Source organism: Mobula hypostoma, chromosome 9 (genome assembly GCF_963921235.1).
Source record: "Mobula hypostoma chromosome 9, sMobHyp1.1, whole genome shotgun sequence".
Classification (NCBI taxonomy): domain Eukaryota; kingdom Metazoa; phylum Chordata; class Chondrichthyes; order Myliobatiformes; family Myliobatidae; genus Mobula; species Mobula hypostoma.
Window position 1 is genome coordinate 5059339 of NC_086105.1, and position 20241 is coordinate 5079579.

At 44.6% G+C, this 20241-nt stretch overlaps 1 protein-coding gene across 4 annotated transcripts in view; it reads right to left on the bottom strand.

The window, feature by feature from the left end:
- The window catches only part of pah (phenylalanine hydroxylase), a 94288-nt gene that overhangs the window by 54704 nt on the left and 19343 nt on the right, over window positions 1-20241 (bottom strand). For 3 of the 4 annotated variants that reach the window (XR_010019153.1, XR_010019152.1, XM_063057649.1), the window contains exon 3: window positions 935-1118. The exons of the other annotated variant lie outside the window; for it this stretch is intronic. Coding sequence is in view for 1 of the 3 variants with exons in the window: in XM_063057649.1 (XP_062913719.1) it covers window positions 935-1118 (184 nt within the window). In the remaining 2 variants the exon portion in view is untranslated. The remainder of the gene's footprint in view (window positions 1-934; window positions 1119-20241) is intronic. 4 annotated transcript variants of the gene reach the window in all.

Below are 20241 nucleotides of genomic sequence, written 5' to 3' on the forward strand. Positions count from 1 at the left end.
TGAAAGAGGATGAGAGGAGACTAGATAGAGGTGTACAAGGTGATAAGAGGCAAATTCAAGTGGGCAGCCAGAGACTTTTTCCCGGGGCAGAAATGGCTAATACAAGAGGGCAGAGTTTTAAGCTAATTGGAAGTAAGCATGGGTGGGGGGGGCGGATTTTAGCGGATGTCAGAGCATGACTCTATGACTGTCTCAACCGAGAGAGCTCAGGTTGATGCAAAGGGCAACAGGGAATGGAAGACCCCCATACCCCTATATTCCTAGTTGGGGGAGCCACACACAGAGTAAATGCAGCATCACACACTCACCACTCTCTGCCTTAAAACCTACCTCTGACATCCTCACTATACTTTCCTCTGAGCACCTTAAAATTACGCCCCGGTAGTAGTCATTTCTGCCCTGCGAAAATGACTGTCCGCTCAATCAATGCCTCTTATCATCTTGTACACCTCTGCAACGTCACCCCTCATCCTCTTTTGCTCTAAAGAGAAAACCCCTGGCTCACTCAACTTATCCTTATAAGACATGTTTTCTAATGCAGGCAGCATCCTGGTAAATCTCCTCCGCACACTCTCTAAAGCTTCCACATCCTTCCTATAATGCAGCAAACAGAACTGAACACAAAACTCCAAGTACGGTCTAACCAGGGTTTTATAGAGCTGCATCACTACCTCGTGGCTCTTGAACTCAATCCCCCAACTAATGAAGGCCAACACTCGTACAGCATGCTCTTAAGGACAAAGACTACCCATCTATAGATGAACAAACTGCGTTTCTCTCCAAAATGGAACCCAGTCTTAGTTCATGAACATAAGTAATTATTTGTATTTACATTTTTTCTAAGAGTTAAAACCCATCCCTCACATCTCTCCCCTTTGCATGCACCCACCCCCACCTTCCATTGTTTAAAAATCACTAGTCAAGACTCTGGCACCTGTGTCCTTTATCTTTCCCCGTGAAAGTTCATGGACGGTGCCGCAGATTTCCTGGCGGAGTGACTGGAGAATCTCCTCCAGGCTGGAGACGCTCTTACAGTCCAGGTCAATGAAGAACTCGTACTGGCCGTTCTTGAGTCGGGATGGGCGAGATTCAATGTGAGTGAGATTCACACCCTTCTCCTGCCAAATAAAGGTGTCCCTTTGTTAAGAAAAGCCTTTTTGAAACCAATAGTTAACAACCGCTCACTCTTACCGACTCACTGTGCCTGTCAGTGAGTTCCAGTCTTATCTCTCAGCATACATTGAACATACAGCACAGAATGCAGACACTGCCATGAAATTCGGTTCTCTCGCAGATGAGCATCGGAAAGAGGGCAGCAATCACGCACATGAGAATCCATATTCCAGTCATAGATGCATAGAAATGGGCCCTTTAGCCCATCTAGTCTGTGCTAAACCACTTAATCTATGACCTCTAGTTGTATTCCCACACAACCTCAGTGGGAAAACGTAAACACGAGGGAATCACTTTTATGTGTGTTGCTCAGTGGAAAAAAAACCTGTTTGCTTTTACCCTATATATACCTTGGAACCAATTAAATTAGTAATTAAGTGGTTAGCTAAACTAATCTCTTTTACCTACATAATGTCCATGTACTTCCAATTTTCTCATATTCATTGCCTGTCTAAGCATCTCTGAACAATCTTTAATGTATTTGCATCTACCACTCACTACCCAATCGGCACATTCCAGGCACCCATCACTCTCTGTGTAAAAAACTTGCCTCTCACGTCTGCTTTGAAATTAATCCCTCTCGCCTTAAATGCATGCCCTTTGTTATTAGGCATTTCGACACTGGGAAAAAGATATTGTCTGTTTCCTCTGTCCATGTATGACTCTCATAATCTTATAAACCTCGGTCAGATCTCTCCTCGGCCTCCACCGCTCCAGAAAAAACAACCCATATTTATCCAGCATCTTGTTATAGCACATGTCCCCTAATCCAGGCAGAGTGCTGGTAAACCTCTTCTGCACCCTCTCCAAAGCCCAGACATCCTTCCTATAATGGGATGAGTGGAACTCTGTGCAATACTCCACAGGCGGCTGAACTAGAGTTTTATAAAGCTGCAACGTAACTTCCTGACTCTTGAAGTTTGTGCCTCAGCTAATAAAGGCAAGTATGTTAGATGCACCATGATCATATTGACCAGCATCTTATAGGGCTGGGTGACCTAGACTGCTCCGATTTCCTCATATAAGCAAGGAGTCTGCATTTACCCACTCCACAAAGAACATGTTAAACATTTCTAGATGTTACCAGTCAGATCTTCAAAAATATCACCATTTCCTGAGGTTAAATCCCACCTGATCAGGCAGGTGCCTGGATAGTAAATCTGTAGTTTGGCACCAGAAAACAAAATTACCAGTAAAGTTGGTTCATAAAATTAATTCCATGGACACAGACTGCACAGACATGGTCACTGCTTCTGGTGATATATGCTGAAATGGTGCTGTTGGGATTTTGCCAAACCATTTGCATGCCATGGCAGTGACACGTCTAACACAGACAGGTAGTGATCACTGAGGTGTGTCTGTGTGCACACTCTACATGGACAATATGTGCCCGTGGTGGAAATTAATTCTTTTTTTTTATTTAGATGTACAGCGTGGAACAGGCCTTTCTGGGCTATTAGGATCGATTTAATCCCAGCCTAATCATGGCAAAAGTTACAATGACTAATTAATTTACTTAACTGGTGTATCTTTGGACTGTAGGAGGAAATCAAAGTACCCAAAGGAAGCCCACACTCATACAGGAAGAACATACAAACGTTTTTACAGAGGACACTGGAAATGAGCTCTGAGCTCGCAGGCCTCGGGCTGTAATATCATCATGATAACTGTTACACTACCGTGGCTAAACAGCCTACATTGTTCATGATTCTACAACCCTGCATTGTTTGGGTGCATGAATTGCCAGAGGTTTTGATCCTGGTGTAAATAAAGGGGACAGGACTGCGCTACACTCCCAGAGCACCCCCATCCCACTGGGTTAGCATCAGGCAAAGCTGAATTCCCTAGAGCCTATAGTTCAGTTCAATCCTTCACAGCCCACATCACTGGGATGAACTAGGAGGTCTAGCAATGGGGAATGATTGAGGAATGGGGGAATAAAAGCTGGTCATAGCATTTGGAATATTGTGTGCAATTTTGTGTTGTATATTTAAGAAAAAGGTATGGTAGGTCCAGATCAGATTTAGGAGAATGGTGTCAGGAATGAAAGAGCTAATGCATAAGGAGCATTTAATGCCTGTGGGCCTAGACTCAATGGAATTCAGAAGGATGAGGGGATCTCATTGAAAACCACTCAACATTGAAAGGCCTAGATAGAATGTTTCCATCAGCAGGAGGGTCCAGCGTCTGAAGGCATAAAGAGATGTACCTTTAAACCTAAGACCACACTTGGAGTATTGTGAGGAGATCTGGGACTCTCATCTGAGAAAAGATGTGTCAGCATTGGAAAGAGTCCAGAGAAAGTCCACAAAAATGATACAGGGAAGTAAATGGTTAACATAGGAGGAACGTTTGAATGCTCTAGATCTGTACTCACTGGAGTTTAGAAGAATGATGGGGGATCTCATTGAAACCTATCAATTATTGGAATATCTAGATAGATGTGGAGAGGATGTTTCTATAGTGGGGGAGCCTAGGACCAGAGGACACAGCCTCAGAATAGAGGGACACCCATTTAGAACAGACGGGAGAAATTTCTTTAGCCAGAGGGTGGTGAATCTGTGGAATTCATTGCTGTGAAGGCCAAGTCAGTGGGTATAGCTAAAGAGGAGGTTGATAAATTCTTGATCAGTCATGGTGTAAAAGGTTACAGAGAGAAGGCAGGAGACTGGGATTGAGAGGGAAATAAATCAGCCATGATGGAATGGCGGAGCAGACTCAATGGGCCAGGTGTCTAATTCTGCTTCAATGTTTCATGGTCTTATAGTCATCTAATTCTCCTGATATGTTAACTCTTTCATTCCCAGGATCATTCTCATAAACCTCCTCTGCACCCTCTTCAATGCCAGCACATCCTTTTTTAGATAGGGGCCCAAAACTGCTCATAGTACTCCAATGTCTTTTAAAGCCTCAGCATTGCAACCTTGTTTTTATATTCTAGTCCTTTGGAAACGAATGGTAGCATTGTGTTTGCCTTCCTTATTACTGACTCAACCTGGAAGTTAGCCTGCAGGAATCCTGCTCTGGGGCTCCTAACACCCTCTATGCCTCTGATTTCTGAGTTTTCTCCCGTTTAGAAAATAGTCTACCAAAGTCTATGATCACTTACTTCCCTACACTGTAGCCCAGCTGCCACTTCTTTGCCCACTCTCAATCTCAAGCTGGTCCCATTTCTCTGCATTCGGTCTATATCCCCCTAATGTTCCTTGGTTCTTCTTTTTTCTCTCTTACGGTAGTACTTTGGGACCAGTGACCACCTCTTGTGTGGAAGGTGCAGCAAGGCAGGAGTTAAGACAATGTCCAGCAAAGAATAGTTTACAGATGGCGTGCAGTCAACCTGGGCAAGTGAGGCTTTTGGAGAGAGGTCTTTGAAGAACATACTGTAGCTTTCCTTTTGCACAGCAGGGGACTGGGGATATTGGACAGTCCAAGAAGAGATAAAGATGAAAACAAAGGATTTTAGTATGACATTTAGTATTGGTCAATTACTTGACTAATTCTGATTGGTGATTGATTATGCAGATAAGGATTTTGATCATCCATAAGGTTTGCAATTGGTCAATACCTATATCCACTGAGCTGAGCTGGGGCTGGGGCATGGACATCAGGTTGGATTCAGATGCATTTATACATCAAAACAAAGAGCGAAATAGCCTATTTACATTAACAACCCACACAGTCTGAGGGCGTGCTGGGGCTCAGCCCGCAACCGTCGCCACACATTCTAGCACCAACATAGCGTGTCCACAATGCTCGACAGAGCAACACAGAACACAGCAAACAACAACAGCAAAACAAACTCTGCTCCTTCTTGGCAACAGACACCAGAACCCGGTTCATTGTCACTGACATACAGCATGGCGTGAAATCTCTTGTCTTGAGGCATCAGTACAGTGCAAGACATAAAGGATCACTATATGTTACAATAATGAATATAAAATATCAATACGTAGACCAATACGTAATGCAGGAGGAGAAGATGGCAGCGCGACGCAGCGTGCGCGGCCACTCCGGTGAATGATATCTGTAATCTGTCAAGTAGGGTGCCATGCACGATCCTGATTTGATGGAGACAGACGTGAGAGAACGGAGGAACATCTGGAGAAATTTCTGAAATGCCTTTTTCACTGCTGCTGTTCCTGTGTGATCCAAAATCTCCAGAGGGGAAGGCCCTGAACCCTTGGCTTTGCTTGTTGCTCAGCGGCCGGGACGGGGTCGAAGCGCTGGGCAGAGATGGTGCTCAATGCTTGGTGTTGAAGGGCTGGTCGGAGGCTCTAAGTTTTCGGACGGACTCAGAGTCGGCTGGGGTCAGGTGCTTCCAATGCATCAACAGTTGTTGGTGCCTGGAGGTTTACGGCAGAGAGAGTTTCTCCCTTCTGCCACCTGCTATCGGAGACTATCGGGAGTCGATCGGAACTTTGAGACTTTTTTTTACCGTTCCCATGGTCTGCTCTTTATCAAATTATGGTATTGCTTTGCACTGCTGTAACTATATGTTATAATTATGTGGTCTTGTCAGTGTTAGTCTTTGGTTTGTCCTTTTTTTTGTGATATCTCTCTGGAGGAACATTGTATCATTTCTTAATGCATGCATGCATTTCTAAATGACAATAAACAAGGACTGAGTGTCCTCATAATCTAATCTAATCTAAGAAGTGAGATAGTGCTCATGGTTCACAGACTTTACAGAAATCTGATGACAGGGAAGAAGCTGTTTCCTAAACGTTGAGGTTCCTGTACTCCCTCGCTGAAGGTAGTAATGAGAAGAGGGTGTGTCCTATATGGTGAGGGCCCTTAATGAACTTCTTGAAGAATCAGCTTCAAGTTTTGAAGATGTCCTCAAAGATGGGGAGGCTTGTTCCCATGGTGGAGATGACTGAGGTTACAACCTTCTACAGCTTTTTCTAATCCTGTTCAATGTTGCCTCCATACCAGATGGTGATGTAACCAGTTAGAATGCTCTCCACAGTACATCTGGAGAAATTTCCTAGAGCCTCCCTTACATACGTGAGTTAGTGTTGGTGCTATTGGGACAGCCAAGAATAACTGCAGCGTGTTTTTGTAAATGCAGTACACTGCAGTCATGGTGATGGATGGAGTGAACATTCAGTGGATGTGGGAGAGAGTGAACGTTCAGTGCATGTCAGAGGGAGTGAACGTTCAGTGGATGGAGAGGTGATGTTGGAGTTCTGGTGAATAACTCTGCTTTGTTTTGTAGATGGTAGTCATTACAGCTTTCGTGGTGGAGGGAATGAATGTTTAGGGAGATTGAAGGAGAGTCAAAGGAGCAACACACACAAATTGCTGGAGGAATTCAGCAAGTCAGGCAGAATTGATGGAGGGGAATAAATAGATGACATTTCAGAGCAAGTATACGTTCTAAATTCTAAAGTGCCAAAGTCAAAAAGTCAAGAGATGAGAGGCATAGATTGAATGGTCAGCCAGGGACTTTTGCCCTGGGTGAGAATGGCTGAAATGAAGGGACATAATTTTAAGGTGATTGGAGGAAAGTATAAGGGGGTTATCAGAGGTAAGCTTTTTTCTACACCTATAGTGGTAGGTGTGTGGAATGCACTTCCAGCTGTCAGCTGTGGCAGTAGAGACAGATACAAAACTCTTAGAGAGGGGCATTTACAAAACTCTTACATAGGCACATGGATGATAGAAGAATGGAGGGTTATGAAGGACGGAAGGGTTAGCTTGATCTTAGAATGGGTTAAGAGGTCAGCAGAGGATGATGGGCAGATGGGCCTGTATTGTGCTGTAATGTTCTATGTTCAAAATAAATTATTATCAAGCACATATGCAGTATCTCACCTTAAGACTCATTTTCTTGCGGGCATTCACAAGAGAGAAAAGGACAAGGGCTTAACATCTGAGGAATGTTTGATGTATCTGGGCCTGTACACACTGGGGTTCAGAAGGATGGGGTTAGTTTCCCATCAGATACTGAAAGACCTGGATAGAGTGGATATGGAGAGGATGATTCTATCCATGGAAGAGTCCGGGATCAGAGGGCACAGCCTCAGAATAAAGTCAAAGTGTGCATGCATCACCACAGACTACCTGGAGATTCACTTTCTTGCAAACATTTACAGGAAAATAAAGTAATACAATAAAATTTATGAAAAATTATGCATCAACAAACAAAAAATGTGCTAAAGAAGACAAACTGTGCAAATAAATAAATAGGTAATATTGAGAACATGAGTTGTAGAAATAAGTTTCTTGAGAACTGTTGGAGGTACAGTTCTGTGCAAAAGTCCCAGGCACAGATATATACAGTAGCTTAAAACTTTTGCACAGTACTATAGTAATTTTATGTATTACACTCTATTACTGCTGTAAAAAAATACAAATTTCATGACATATGTGAGTGATGATAAACCTGATTCTGATCTGGGTCTCTCTTGTGGACTGAGAGTGGGAAGGGGTCAGGGAGAGGGGAATCATGGTTGGGAAAAGAGGAAGGGAGAGGGGAGGGAGCAGGAAGCACCAGAGAGACATTCTGTGATGATGGCTGGTTCTTCGCTTGTGAAGATCAGGAGGGAGGAAGGGTTCTCAGGAGCGGTGGCATGATCCTTCTTCCTACCTGCACTGTGTAGGTTTATAGTGAGGATCAATGAGCGAGGACCACTCTTTAGCCCAGGGGACGTTCCACGATCGCACAGAGACCGCAAGGCTGCAGTTCGAGTATCCTTCTCCTAGACAGACTGCCTGGCAAGGCGAACAAGTCCCATCCACCCAGGTTTGGAATCAGTGTTGTCCTTCTCCCAGGCTAGCTGCCAGCCAAAGCTGGTGAGGCCAACCTGCCCAGTTATACCACAGGACACTCGGTCGCGCCATGACATTGCAAACTCAGTAGGAACAGGGACGCCATGTGAAGGTGTTGCCATGGGCATGGTAGTGTAGGAGAGACGTTATGTGAGTGACCTCCTGTACGGCAAGCCAAACAGTGGTCCTGTCGCGATGACTACACCTGGAAAGGAGAGGCTATGGGAGACGCTTCACCTTCCTTAAGTGAGCAGTACGTCCAGACCAGGACTCATCCATCCCCAATTCTATAGTGATCAATCAATCAATAGTTTGGAATCAAATGACTTGTCTGGGGTCTCAGGGCTGGGTGTGTCTGCACTCACACCATCAACCCCACCCTCACCCCAGCACTCTTTCTCTGCCAAGTGTCTCACTCCCTGTCCACAATGCTCCACCCTCGCCACTCCCAGCATCCTCCGCTCCCACCAGATTTACAAACTCACTCTCCGCTCTACGTTGACAACTACAGTATTGTGCAAAAGCCAAGGGCACCCCAGCTGTATATGTGCGCCTAAGACCACAGCACGGACCTGCACCTTCAACCAGGCACATGGACAGTGTTCTATCATGTTTCTGATGTGTCTCGTCATTGAGGGCGTCAGTGGATGAGGCACTGCATCAGGAAAACAGGAGAGGCTGCAAAGCTCCCTCCCAGGGAAAGATTTATTGTAATCAAGGCAGAGCCACCGTGGAACCGAAAATCTGCCGCAACATGTGAGTCGATTGTTTGTGCCTCAGCTTTTTTTGTAACAGTAATGTCAACAGATCTGCTCAGCTGCCCCGACCTGTGGGATTTTCCACTGCAGGACACATTATGTAATCTGCTGACTGACCAGTATCACACAGAGGGCATTGAAAACCAGATTACAGCAAGTTTGTGGGGTCATCACTTGTGACTTCAAGGACCGTACTACCTGGGAGTCAGGTCACACATTGCACGCTCATTCCACGATGTTGGGCCTGTCGTTGCCAATTAGCTGAACTCTGAAAACTCACACTCATTTCATAGTTACACCTTATTTACTTTCACACAAGGGGAACAGCCCAGCTCCCTGTCACCTAACTGTTCTGAAGTTTGTACAAAGAAATGCCATTTTTATACAGAATTGACCAGTGGATACAGATATTGACCAATTGGTAACCTTGTGTATGATCGGGATCCTTATTTGCATGATCAATCACCAATCACACTACAGTAATACAGTTCAAAGTAAATTGTATTATCAAAGTACATATATGTCACCATAAACAAAGCAGAGATTCATTTTCTTGAAGGCATACACTGTAAATCCAAGAAACACATTACAGTCAATGAAGGACCAATACCCAATAGAACAGACAAACAGCCAATGTGTAAAAGGTATTACAGGTATGAATAACCAATAGGATCTCTACGTTAAAGGCCAATAATACTTCAGAATTAATGAAGTAACTGACCAGTAAGTGTCACCCTAGAATCCTTCATTTCCATTCTTATCTTGGTTCTGTCCCCCTGATATGCAAAGGGAATCAATGTTCTTCTAGGCCTCTTTTCAAGGCCTCGCTTGCCTAGACTGTGGAACTTCCCTTGTTTCAAGATGAGGCCACCCTCAGGGTGGAGGAGCAGCACCTTAGATTCCACCTGGGTAGCCTCCAACCTGATGACATGAATATCGATTTCTCCTTCCGGTTAAAAAAAATTCCCTCCCACTCGCCTCTTCAATTCCAAACTCCAGCCTTTCACCTCTTCTTACTTGCCCATCATCTCCCCCTGGGTCCCCTCCTCCTTCCCTTTCTCCTATGGTCCACTCTCCTCTCCTATCAGGTTCTTTCCTCTCCAGCCCTTGACCTTTCCCAGCCCCCTGGCTTCACCTGTCACCTTCTAGCTAGTCTTCATTCCCCTCCCCCTACCTATTTATTCTGGTGCCTTCCCCCTTCCTACTCAGTCCTGAAGAAGGGTTTCAGCCTGAAATGTTAACTGTTTACTCTTATCCATAGATGCTGCCTGATCTGCTGAGTTCCTCCAGCATTTTGTGTGTGTTATTCTGGATTTCCAGATCTGCAGATTTTTTCATGTCTATGACTGCACACTACCTGTAAGCTAACCTTGTCTGGACATTATCTTAACCCTTGCCTTGCTGGAACTTCCACAGGCCTAACAGCTAATATGACCCCCAAAGCTGTTGCTGGGACTGAAGGCCTTGAGTTATGAGGAGAGACTAGCTAGGCTGGGGATGATTTCCCTGGAGTGAATAAGGCCGAGTGAAGTTGGATAATCACCATCTTTTCCCAAGAGTAGAGTTAACTGAATTTTACAGGAGAACCTTTGAGAGCGTCCTGACAAGCTATATCTCCACCTGGCATGGCAGCAGCCGAGCATCAGACTGGAGCTCCCTACAAAGGTCTGTGAGAATGCGAAGAGATCATAGGGGTCTCCCTGCCATCTATCGGGGACATTTATCAGAAGTGCCACATACACAGGGCCCTTCATATTATCAAGGACCCCATCCATCCATCTAGCATCTTCTTTGACTTTCTACCAGCAGGCAGGAGACTCCAATGCATAAAGACAAGAACGGTCAGGATGGGAAACAGCTTCTTCCATCACGCCATTAGGCTTCTGAATTCCCTGCCTCATCACATTCAAAATGTCACCTGTACCCCACAATAATCCTAATAACAATTTGTTCTGTACCCTACAATATATAATTTATGCACCTTACTTTGTTTATCTATATGTAATTCAGTTGTAGATTCAATTCTTACTTTCCTAAGTTATTGTGTGTTATATTTATGTTATGTATGTTTTATGTACTACTGTGTTTTACTCCCTGGTCTAGAGAAACATTGTCTCGTTTGATGGTGAACATGTATATAGTTAAATGACGATAAACTTGACCTGACTTGAGGGGCAAGTCCTAAGGCTATAGAAGTTTGGTATATCCCTGTCAACCTTCACCTTCTTTATCGTTGCACCTTAGAAACCATCCTATCCAAATGAATCACAGCTTGCAACTGCTCTGCACGTGACCAGAGGAAACTGCAGAGTTGTGAACACAGCTCTCCACGTCACCAAAACCAGCCTCCCTTCATACTTCTTGCTGCCTTGGTAAAGGAACCAGTGTAATCAAGATCCCACCCACCCCAGACATTCCCCTTCTCCCCTCTCCCATTGGGCAGAAGATACAAAAGCCTGAAAGCACATATCACCAGGCTCAAGGACAGTTTCTACCCCAGTGTTGTAAGACATTTAAATTGTTCCCTTGAGGAGCGGGGAGGAGATATGTCTCTACCAAAGCAAGTGTTAGATGCTCCTTCCCTCCAGGTCACCTGCTTAGCCCCCAGTCAGAGTCACATAAGCTATAGGTGTTGCAATGAACGAGGCGAACCCAAACGCAGGACACAGGTATGGAGACTGAGTTAGGATGCAGACGCGGGCGTGAGCGTTGAACAGCAAACAGGAGGGAGTGCAGGAAAGCAGGAGGCAGGCAGAACTTATCTTGGCATGGAGCGTAGAAAGGAAAGCGGCAGACAAAACTTATCTTGACACGGAGAGACCGAGTTTCACAGGTAAACCTTAGAACTGGAGTAGAACTTAGGAAACTTATCTTGACACGAAGAGACTGAGTTTCACAGGTAAGTCTCGGTACTGAAGCAAAACTTAGAACACACAATCCTAAGTGGCCGGGAAATGTTAATTACCACACTGGCAAAACCAACGATCTGGCAACTAGTGGGTGCAAAGCCGGGGTTCTTATGCTGCAGGTCTTGATGAAAGCTAGGTGTGTCGCCATCAAAGGAAATTAGGAGAAAATGGGGAATTAACGGTTGGAACCATGGCACAGTCAAAGAGAATTAGAAGAAAATGCGGAATTAATGGTCGGAACCATTGCAATAGGAGCAGGTAGTGGATAGTTATATGGGCAGTTGGTGCGTATCGCAAGTCCTGGTTATATGACCACTGTGCCAGGCATGAATTCTTGTGCAACAGATGGAGCATCATACATGACAGATTGCCATGCTGGTTTAGTGGTATTTATGAAAAAAGAAATTCCAGGTCTGTTTGCAATCCATTCTGTAATTCATCATCAACATCTCGCAGCCTAAAACCTCAGCCAGCAACTTTTTTCAAGCATGACTCTTGTAATATCAGCTATCAACAAAATTAAAGCTCATCCATTAAGTAGAATATTTCACCAGTTATGCCAAGATAACGATGAAGAGATTGAATGCTTGTTTTTTCATACTGAAGTATTTTGGCTGTCAAAAGGCCGCTGCTTAAAACATTTCTTTGATCTGTTTGACACTGTGGATGAATTTTTGCTCAAAGTTGACAAGAGCTTGGGAAACAAGATTGAACTTCTATGTGGAGATGTGGCATACCTAGCCAATCTGTTTGACAAAATGAACATTCTAAATATGAAACTGCAGGGTGAGAAATTCAATTTAATCTCTGTAAAAAGTGCAGTGTCCTCTTTTATCAGAAAATTGGAAATATATAAGCAAAACATTAGGAGAAGAATGTACAAAGAATAGAGAATCTGCTGATACGAGGAAATCTGCAGATGCTGGCATTTCAAGCAACAAACATAAAAGTTGTCAGTGAACGCAGCAGGCCAGGCAGCATTTCTAGGAAGAGGTACAGTCGACGTTTTGGGCCGAGACCCTTCGTCAGGACTAACTGAAAGAAAAGCTAGTAAGAGATTAGAGTCTGCTGATGCTGGAAATCCCAGTAATGCACACAGAATGTTGGAGGAACTCAACAGGCCAGGCAGCATCTATGGAAAAGAGTACAGTCAATATTTTTGGCTGAGACCCTTCAGCAGGACTGGAGAAAAAAAGAACTGGAGAAGAATGTTCTCACAGTTCCCTGCATGGAAAGTATGGCACACACTTTCACAGCTGGTGATTTGCAAGAGTACTGGGTAATTACCCATTTCTTTTCAAGGTGGAAGAACAGGAAGCGAGCTTGCAAGAAGAACTTATTGAAATTCAGAATGATGAAGAAACAAAGATGTTTTTCAAAAATATTGGCTTTTGTGGTATGTGGCTGCACTGTCATATGGAGTTCCTGGTCCTCAGAACTCCATATGACAGTGCAACCACATACCACTCTTTCATCAAGGTAGGAGGATGGAAATGCAATGAAGAACAGCCAAACTGTTCTTCATTGCATTTCCATCCTCCTACCTTGATGAAAGAGGCTTCAGTGCAGTGAACTGCATACTCATAAAAAACAGAAACCACGTGGACCGTTGCTACACACGGGAACTTAAGGCTTTTGCTGTCACAACTTGAACCAGATATTTCAACTCTTGCTAAAAACCATCAAGCTCAAGGATCACATTGATATTGAAGCTGCTGTATAGTGCACAGGTACTATGTAAGCTAGGTTTAAAGACAAATAAAAGTTGTCTGGATAACTGGATAAGCAAGATTTTGCTTTATGAATACCTTTGGGTGTACCTTATGGATTTAGGGCTGCTGATCATGAAAATCACCATAACGTTTCCCTATCGTGCACCATTTTCTTAAAATCGCCAATATTCGTTATTTCAATTCATAATTCGTCAGAATAACAGATACCAAGATTAGGGAAGGCATTTATGTTGGTAGAAAGTTTTCTTGGCAAATACAGAGCACTAAACTATATAACATATAACCATATAACAATTACAGCAGGGAAACAGGCCATCTCAGCCCTTCTAGTCCGTGCCGAACACTTACTCTCACCTAGTCCCACCGACCTGCACTCAGCCCATAACCCTCCATTCCCTTCATAGAGATGTAGAGAATGGGAAAAGGACCTTCAGCTCACACTTGTCTGTGCTGACCATTTGTTTTCTGTTTATAAATGAGGGTACAGGATGTGGGTCAGAAGGATAACAAGTGGGGAAGATCAATAGAAAATCAAACAGTTGTAAACAAAACAAGCTGGGATGATATTCCTGCATCAATAATTGCATAATGACTGTCTAACATAACTGTGTCTGACTTGGGAGTTATGGGGTAAGGACTCCACACTGAAGCCCGTAGGCTGATTGAGACGTCCTCTGCCTGAATTACTCCTAGTCAACTGACCCTACTGTGACCCTAGGCTGAAGATGAACACCATGTAACATAAGAGTCACATTGGCTTAAGACCTTCAGGTTTCGAGGACAGTTGCACTGCTGTGAGAAGGTTAGAAGGATAAAGTTGGGATGGACAACCTCTCTTTCCCCTGGATGAGTTAAAGAGTCACAGAGTGCGGATACAGGCCTTTTGGCCAACCACGGTGTCTACTGAGCTAGTCCCAATTACCTTCATTCGGCCCATATCTAAGCCAGTCCCTCCACGTATGTATCCAAGTGCTTCTTAAATGATATGACCACTTCCTCTGGCAGCTCCTTCTATACACTCACCACCCTCTGTATTAAGATGTTGACCCTCGGGTATCTTTTAAATCTCTTCACTTTCATTCTAGTGCTAGTGTTGGACTCCCCTACCCTGGGGAAAAGACGAATACCATCTACCCCAGTGCTGCCATTGTAGCAGAGCGATCCCACCAGCCGACACACACCTTCTGCATTCGCCTCGATGTTTCAGTCTCCCTCGTCGCTTTATTTGGTGAAATGGAGAGAAATATCGGCTCACGCCCCAAACCCTTCTCACCACGAGGTTTACTCACGCTGTCTCTGCCTCCGGAATCCTGTTGGAGACTGCAGAGCAGTGAAACACCCAAACAGTCTCCAAACTGCAAATCACAAGCTCCAACAGTTCCATAATCACATTCAAGATGAAAACAAACATGGGAGGCATAAAATGGTTTATAGTATAGTATATAGTATAGTCATACTTTATTGATCCCGGGGGAACAACGATTGTTTCATGATCTATCCAGAAGATGTTGCCCGAAGGAGTGTTGTACGCAGTCACCAACTTGACTGGAAGTTCAATTGTCATTCAAGCATTCACATGACTACAGCCTAGGAGGGGAGGAGAAGATGGCAGCACGACACAGCGCGCGGCCACTCCAAAATGATATCATATTTGTAAGTAGGTACCATGCACAATCCTGATTTGATGGAGACAGACGTGAGAAGCACAGAGGAACATCTGGAGAAACTTCTTAAATGCCTGCTTCGCTGCTGCTGCTACTGTGCGATCGAGAATCTCCAGAGGGGAAGGCCCCAAATCCTTGGCTTTGCCTATTGCCTGTTGCCGGGGCCGTGGTCGAAGCGCTCGGCAGAGATGGTGCTCGGTGCTCGGTGCTCGGTGTCGGAGGCTCCAAGTTTTCGGATGGACTCAAGAGTCGGCTGTGGTCGGGTGCTTCCAGGGTGCTGCATCGGCAAGTTTGTGGAGCTGGAAGCTCATGGCAGGGAGAGTTTTTCTTCCTTCTACCGTCTGCGTGAGATGATGGGATTTTCGAGAGAATTTGAGACTTTTTTTTACCGTGCCCATGGTCTGTTCTTTATCAAATTACAGTATTGCTTTGCACTGTTGTAACTATATGTTATAATTATGTGGTTTTTGTTAGTTTTTCAGTCTTGGTTTGCCTTGTGTTTCTGTGATATCATTCTGCAGGAACATTGCATCATTCCTTAATGCATGTATTACTAAATGACAATAAAAGAGGACTGTGTGTCCTCATAATCTAATCTAATCTAAATGAACAGCATTCCTCTGAAGCCAAGGAGCAAAACACAGTACCCACAAAACACAGCACACAGCACATGTAGCATATATAATTATGATAGCAGAAAAACATACAGTTACAAAAATCTAATAATATATAAAAATATTATAACCCGTGTCCCTGAGTGTCACAGCTTGTAGATAGATGGTGCATGGGATATTGTCCTGAAGCCATGTTTCTGCAAGAACAAGCCCACAGCAGTTCCTCATCTCTCTCAGTGCAGCCACAGGCGAAAGCAATCCAGCTTGTCTTCCGCCAAGTGAACACTGGATAGCATTACTGATGGCAGAGCCCAGCTTTCAAACCAGGCCGCATCCTGATGAACCTCCTCTGCACCCTGTCCAAAGCCTCCACATCCTTTCTATAACGAGGCCATAAACCATAAGACATAGAAGAAAAATTAGGCCATTCGGCCCTTTGAGTCATTTCTGCCATTCCATCATGGTTGATTTATTATCTCTCTCAACCCCGTTCTCATGCCTTCTCCCCGTAACCCTTGATGTCCATAGGGGTCAAGATCCTGTCAGTCTCCACTTTAAATATACCCAATGACTTGGCATCCACAGCTGTCTGTGGCAATGAGTTCCATCAATTCACCATCATCATGCTAAAGAAATTTACCCTCACCTCTCTTCTAAAGGGATGTTCTTTTATTCTGAGGCTGTGCCCTCTGGTTCTTGACTCCCCCTCGACTGGAAACATCTTCTCCACATCCACTCTATCACAAAATGTAATAGGTTTCACTGAGATTTCCCCCTCATTCTTCTAAACTCCAGCAAGTTCAGGCCATGAGCCATCAAATGCTTCTCATATGTTAGCTCTTCCTCTCCTAGGATTATTCTTGTGAACCTCCTCTGCACCTTCTCCAATGCCAGCAAATCCTTTCTTAGATAAGGGGCCCAAAACTGCTCACAGTGCAGTCTAAACATTGCCTTACAATGCAACACTTCATCTGTGAGTCCGTTGGGGTCATATACTGTGCTCGGTGCTCCTGGTGTGGCCTCTTGTATATCGGTGAGACCCGACGTAGATTGGGAGACCACTTCGCTGAGCATTTATGCTCCGTCCGCCAGGACAAGCGGGATCTCCCAGTGGTCACTCATTTTAATTCCACTTTCCATTCCCATTCTGATATGTCCATCCATGGCCTCCTCCACTGTCGGGATAAGGCCACACTAAGGTTGAAGGAACAACACCTTATATTCCATAGCCTCCAACCTGGTGGCATGAGCATTGATTTCTCAAACTCCAGTAATGCCTCCACAACATCCCCTCCCCCTTCACCATTTCCCATCCCCTTGTCCCTCTCTCATGTTATTTCCTTGCCTGTCCATCGCCTCCCTCTGGTGCTCTCCACCCCTCCTCTTTTCTTGCTTCCATGGCCTTCTGTCCCTTTCACCAATCAACTTCCTAGCTCTTTGCTTCATCTCTCCTCCTCCAAGTTTCACCTCTGCCTTCACCCCACCTTTCAAGTCTACTCCTCAGCGTTTTTTCTCCACTTCTGCCAAAGGGTTTCGGCCCAAAATGTCGACTGTACTTTTTTCCATAGACACTGCCTGGCCTGCTGAGTTCCTCCAGCATTTTGTGTGTGTTGCTCGGATTTCCAGCATCTGCAGACTTCCTTTTGTTAATGCCTTATTAAGTCTCAACATTACACCCTCTCAAAAATAAATGCTAACGTTGCATTTGACTTCCTCACTGCCAACTCAAACTACAGGTTAACCTTTAGCAAGCCTTGCACAATAACTCCCAAATACCTTTGCACCTCTGATTTTTGAATTTTCTCCCTGTTTAGAAAATAGTCTAGCAAAGTGCACGACCGTACATTTCCACACACTTTATTCCATTTGAAACTTCTTTGCCCATACAGCTTGGAGCAGGTCTTCCCAGCACCACCCAACAACCCATTGATCTAACCCTAGCCTAATCACAGGACAATTTACAATGACCAATTATCCTACCAACCGTATGCCTTTGGATTGCGGGAGGAAAGCAGATCACCCGGAGAAAACCCACGCACTCACTATAAGAACATTCAAACTCCTTACAGACAGTGGTGGGAATTGAACCCCAGTCACTGGCACTGTAATAGTGTTACAGTACCGTGCTGCACCAAGGCTCTTTTCTGCACTCTTTCCAGTTTAACCACATCCTTCCTAGAGAGGTGATCTAAATTGTACACAGTACTCGAAGTGCAGCCTCACCACCAACCTGGAACTTGCTACCGGTTGAACTTGGTAGATAAAAAAAATCACTATCAGTGGCCTTTTAAGGTCAACATGATCAGCACCGAGGTCTTAATGACAGACCACTTCATTCACAAAACCATCATCAGATTCACAAATATGATAGTTTACTCTGAACTACATCACAGAGGGGAATTACCAGGTAGACAGAGCAAAAGATTCAAAATGAACAAAATCCTGGAGAAATTCAGGAGATTAGGCTCAAGCAATTAACAGACAACTTTCCCATGTTTGCCCTGTGTCCCTCTAAACTTTTCCTACCCATATACCTGTCCAAGTGCCTTTTAAATATCTGATAATGTATCTGCTTAACCAGTTTCTCTGTAGTTCATCCCAGATACCTACCACCTTCTGTGTAAAATATGTTCCTCTCAAATTCTTAAAAAATCGTCTCTCTCGCACAGTAGTGTGGTGGTTAGCACAGCGCTTTACAGTGCAGGTGACCTGGGTTCAATTCCTGCCACTGCCTGTAAGCAGTTTGTACGTTCTCCCTGTGACCACGTGGGTTTCCTCCGGGTGCTCTGATTTCCTCCCATAGTCCAAAGACATACCAGTTGGTAGGTTAATGGGTCATTGTAAATTATCCGGTGATTAGGCTAGGGTTAAAATGGGGATTGCTGGGCAGCATGGCTTGAATGGCCGTAAGGACTATTCCATGCCGTATCTCAAATAAATGAGTAAAATAAACCTGTTCCCCATTCCTGGAATAAAGAGTGTGCACATTCGCCATATCTATGCCCTTTATTTTATGTACCTCTAGAAGATCAGCCCCCATTCTCCTATGCTCCAAGGAGAAAAACTTTCTAACCTGTCTAACCAGTCCCTCTAACACAGTCACTCGAGTCTTGACAATGTCCTTGTAAAACTTTTCTGCACTCTTTCCAGCTTAATAACATCTTTCCTCCAGCAGGATGAGCAAAACTGAACACACTGATCCATTAGAAACACAAGAGATTCTGCAGATGCTGGAAATCCAGAGCAAAACTCACTAAATGCTGGAGTACCTCAGCAGGTCAGTCAGCATCTATGGAGACGAATAAAGAACTGACCTGTTAGGCTGTGACCCCAGGACAAGCAGTTAATGAATATTATAAAAGTTCCACTCTGTGGGAACCTGGAAGATAGGTACCTTCGGGGTGTGGCCCAGTGGCCCTGTAGATGAACCAGCTCCTCACTGGTGTTGCTGACTAAAGTGTCGCGGGAGATCGGAACGTCAAGACAGCAGTGTACACTGCCGTTGAAATAAGCAACACTGCAGACTATAATATCGGAACAGCGAGCTGTTGGTCTCCCCCTCGCTTTGCCAGGAGCGATACCTCTCTCTCCTTCGTTAGAGAGAGAGAGAGAGAGAGAGAGAGAGAAAGAGAGACGGTGGCATGACATACTGTTGGCATGAACCCTGCCTTTTTGATGGACTGTAGATTGTGGTCTCTTTGGGGGTTTTGCATGGCAGGTGGTGGGAACTAATGCATTTTGCTGAGGTAGGTGTGGGGGGGCTGATGCTTTGCTGCTGCTTGTGGATGGGAGGGCTTTGGGGCTCTAACATTTTCCTGTCATTCATTCTTTGGGGATTTTCTTCTGTTTCATGATGTCTGCAAAGAGTAAGAATTTCAGGCTGTATACTGTATACATTCTCTGAGGTTAAATGGAACCATTGACCCATTGAGCACCTGCTCTATTCTTACTTGCATTCAGTTATAGTCAGATTGAATTTGAAAACAACAATAAACATCACAGTCTGGTCTGGAGGGTCCAATACACAGGACCACTGGCGGCTGCAGAGGATTGTAGACGCAGCTAGCTCCAGCAAAGGCACAGCCCTCACCATCATCAAAAATACCAGTGCCTCAAGAACTTGGTATCCACCATTGAGGACCAGTACCATCCAAGCCATGTCCTCTTGTGTGGCTAGGCACAGCTCAGATGGCCCTCTATAAGTTACAACAATGACACTACTGTTGTTGGCAGAATTTCAGAAGGTGACGGGGAGGTGTACAGGAGTGAGATAGATCAGCTGGTGGAATGATCTCATAACAACCTAGCAGTCAATGTCAGTAAGACAGAAGAATTGACTGTGGACTTCCAGAAGGGGAAGATAGGGGAATGCACACCAATCCTCACAGAAGGATCAGCAGTGGAAAGGAGCAGTTTAAAGTTTCTGGGTGTCAACATCTCTGAAGATTTATTCTGGGACCAACATATTGATGCAAAGAAGGCATGACAATGGCTGTATTTCATTAGGAGTTTGAGAAGAATTAGTATGTCATGAAAACAAGCGCAAATTTCTACATATGTACTGTACATTCTAACTGGTTGCACCACCATCTGGTATAAAGGTGCCACTATCATCA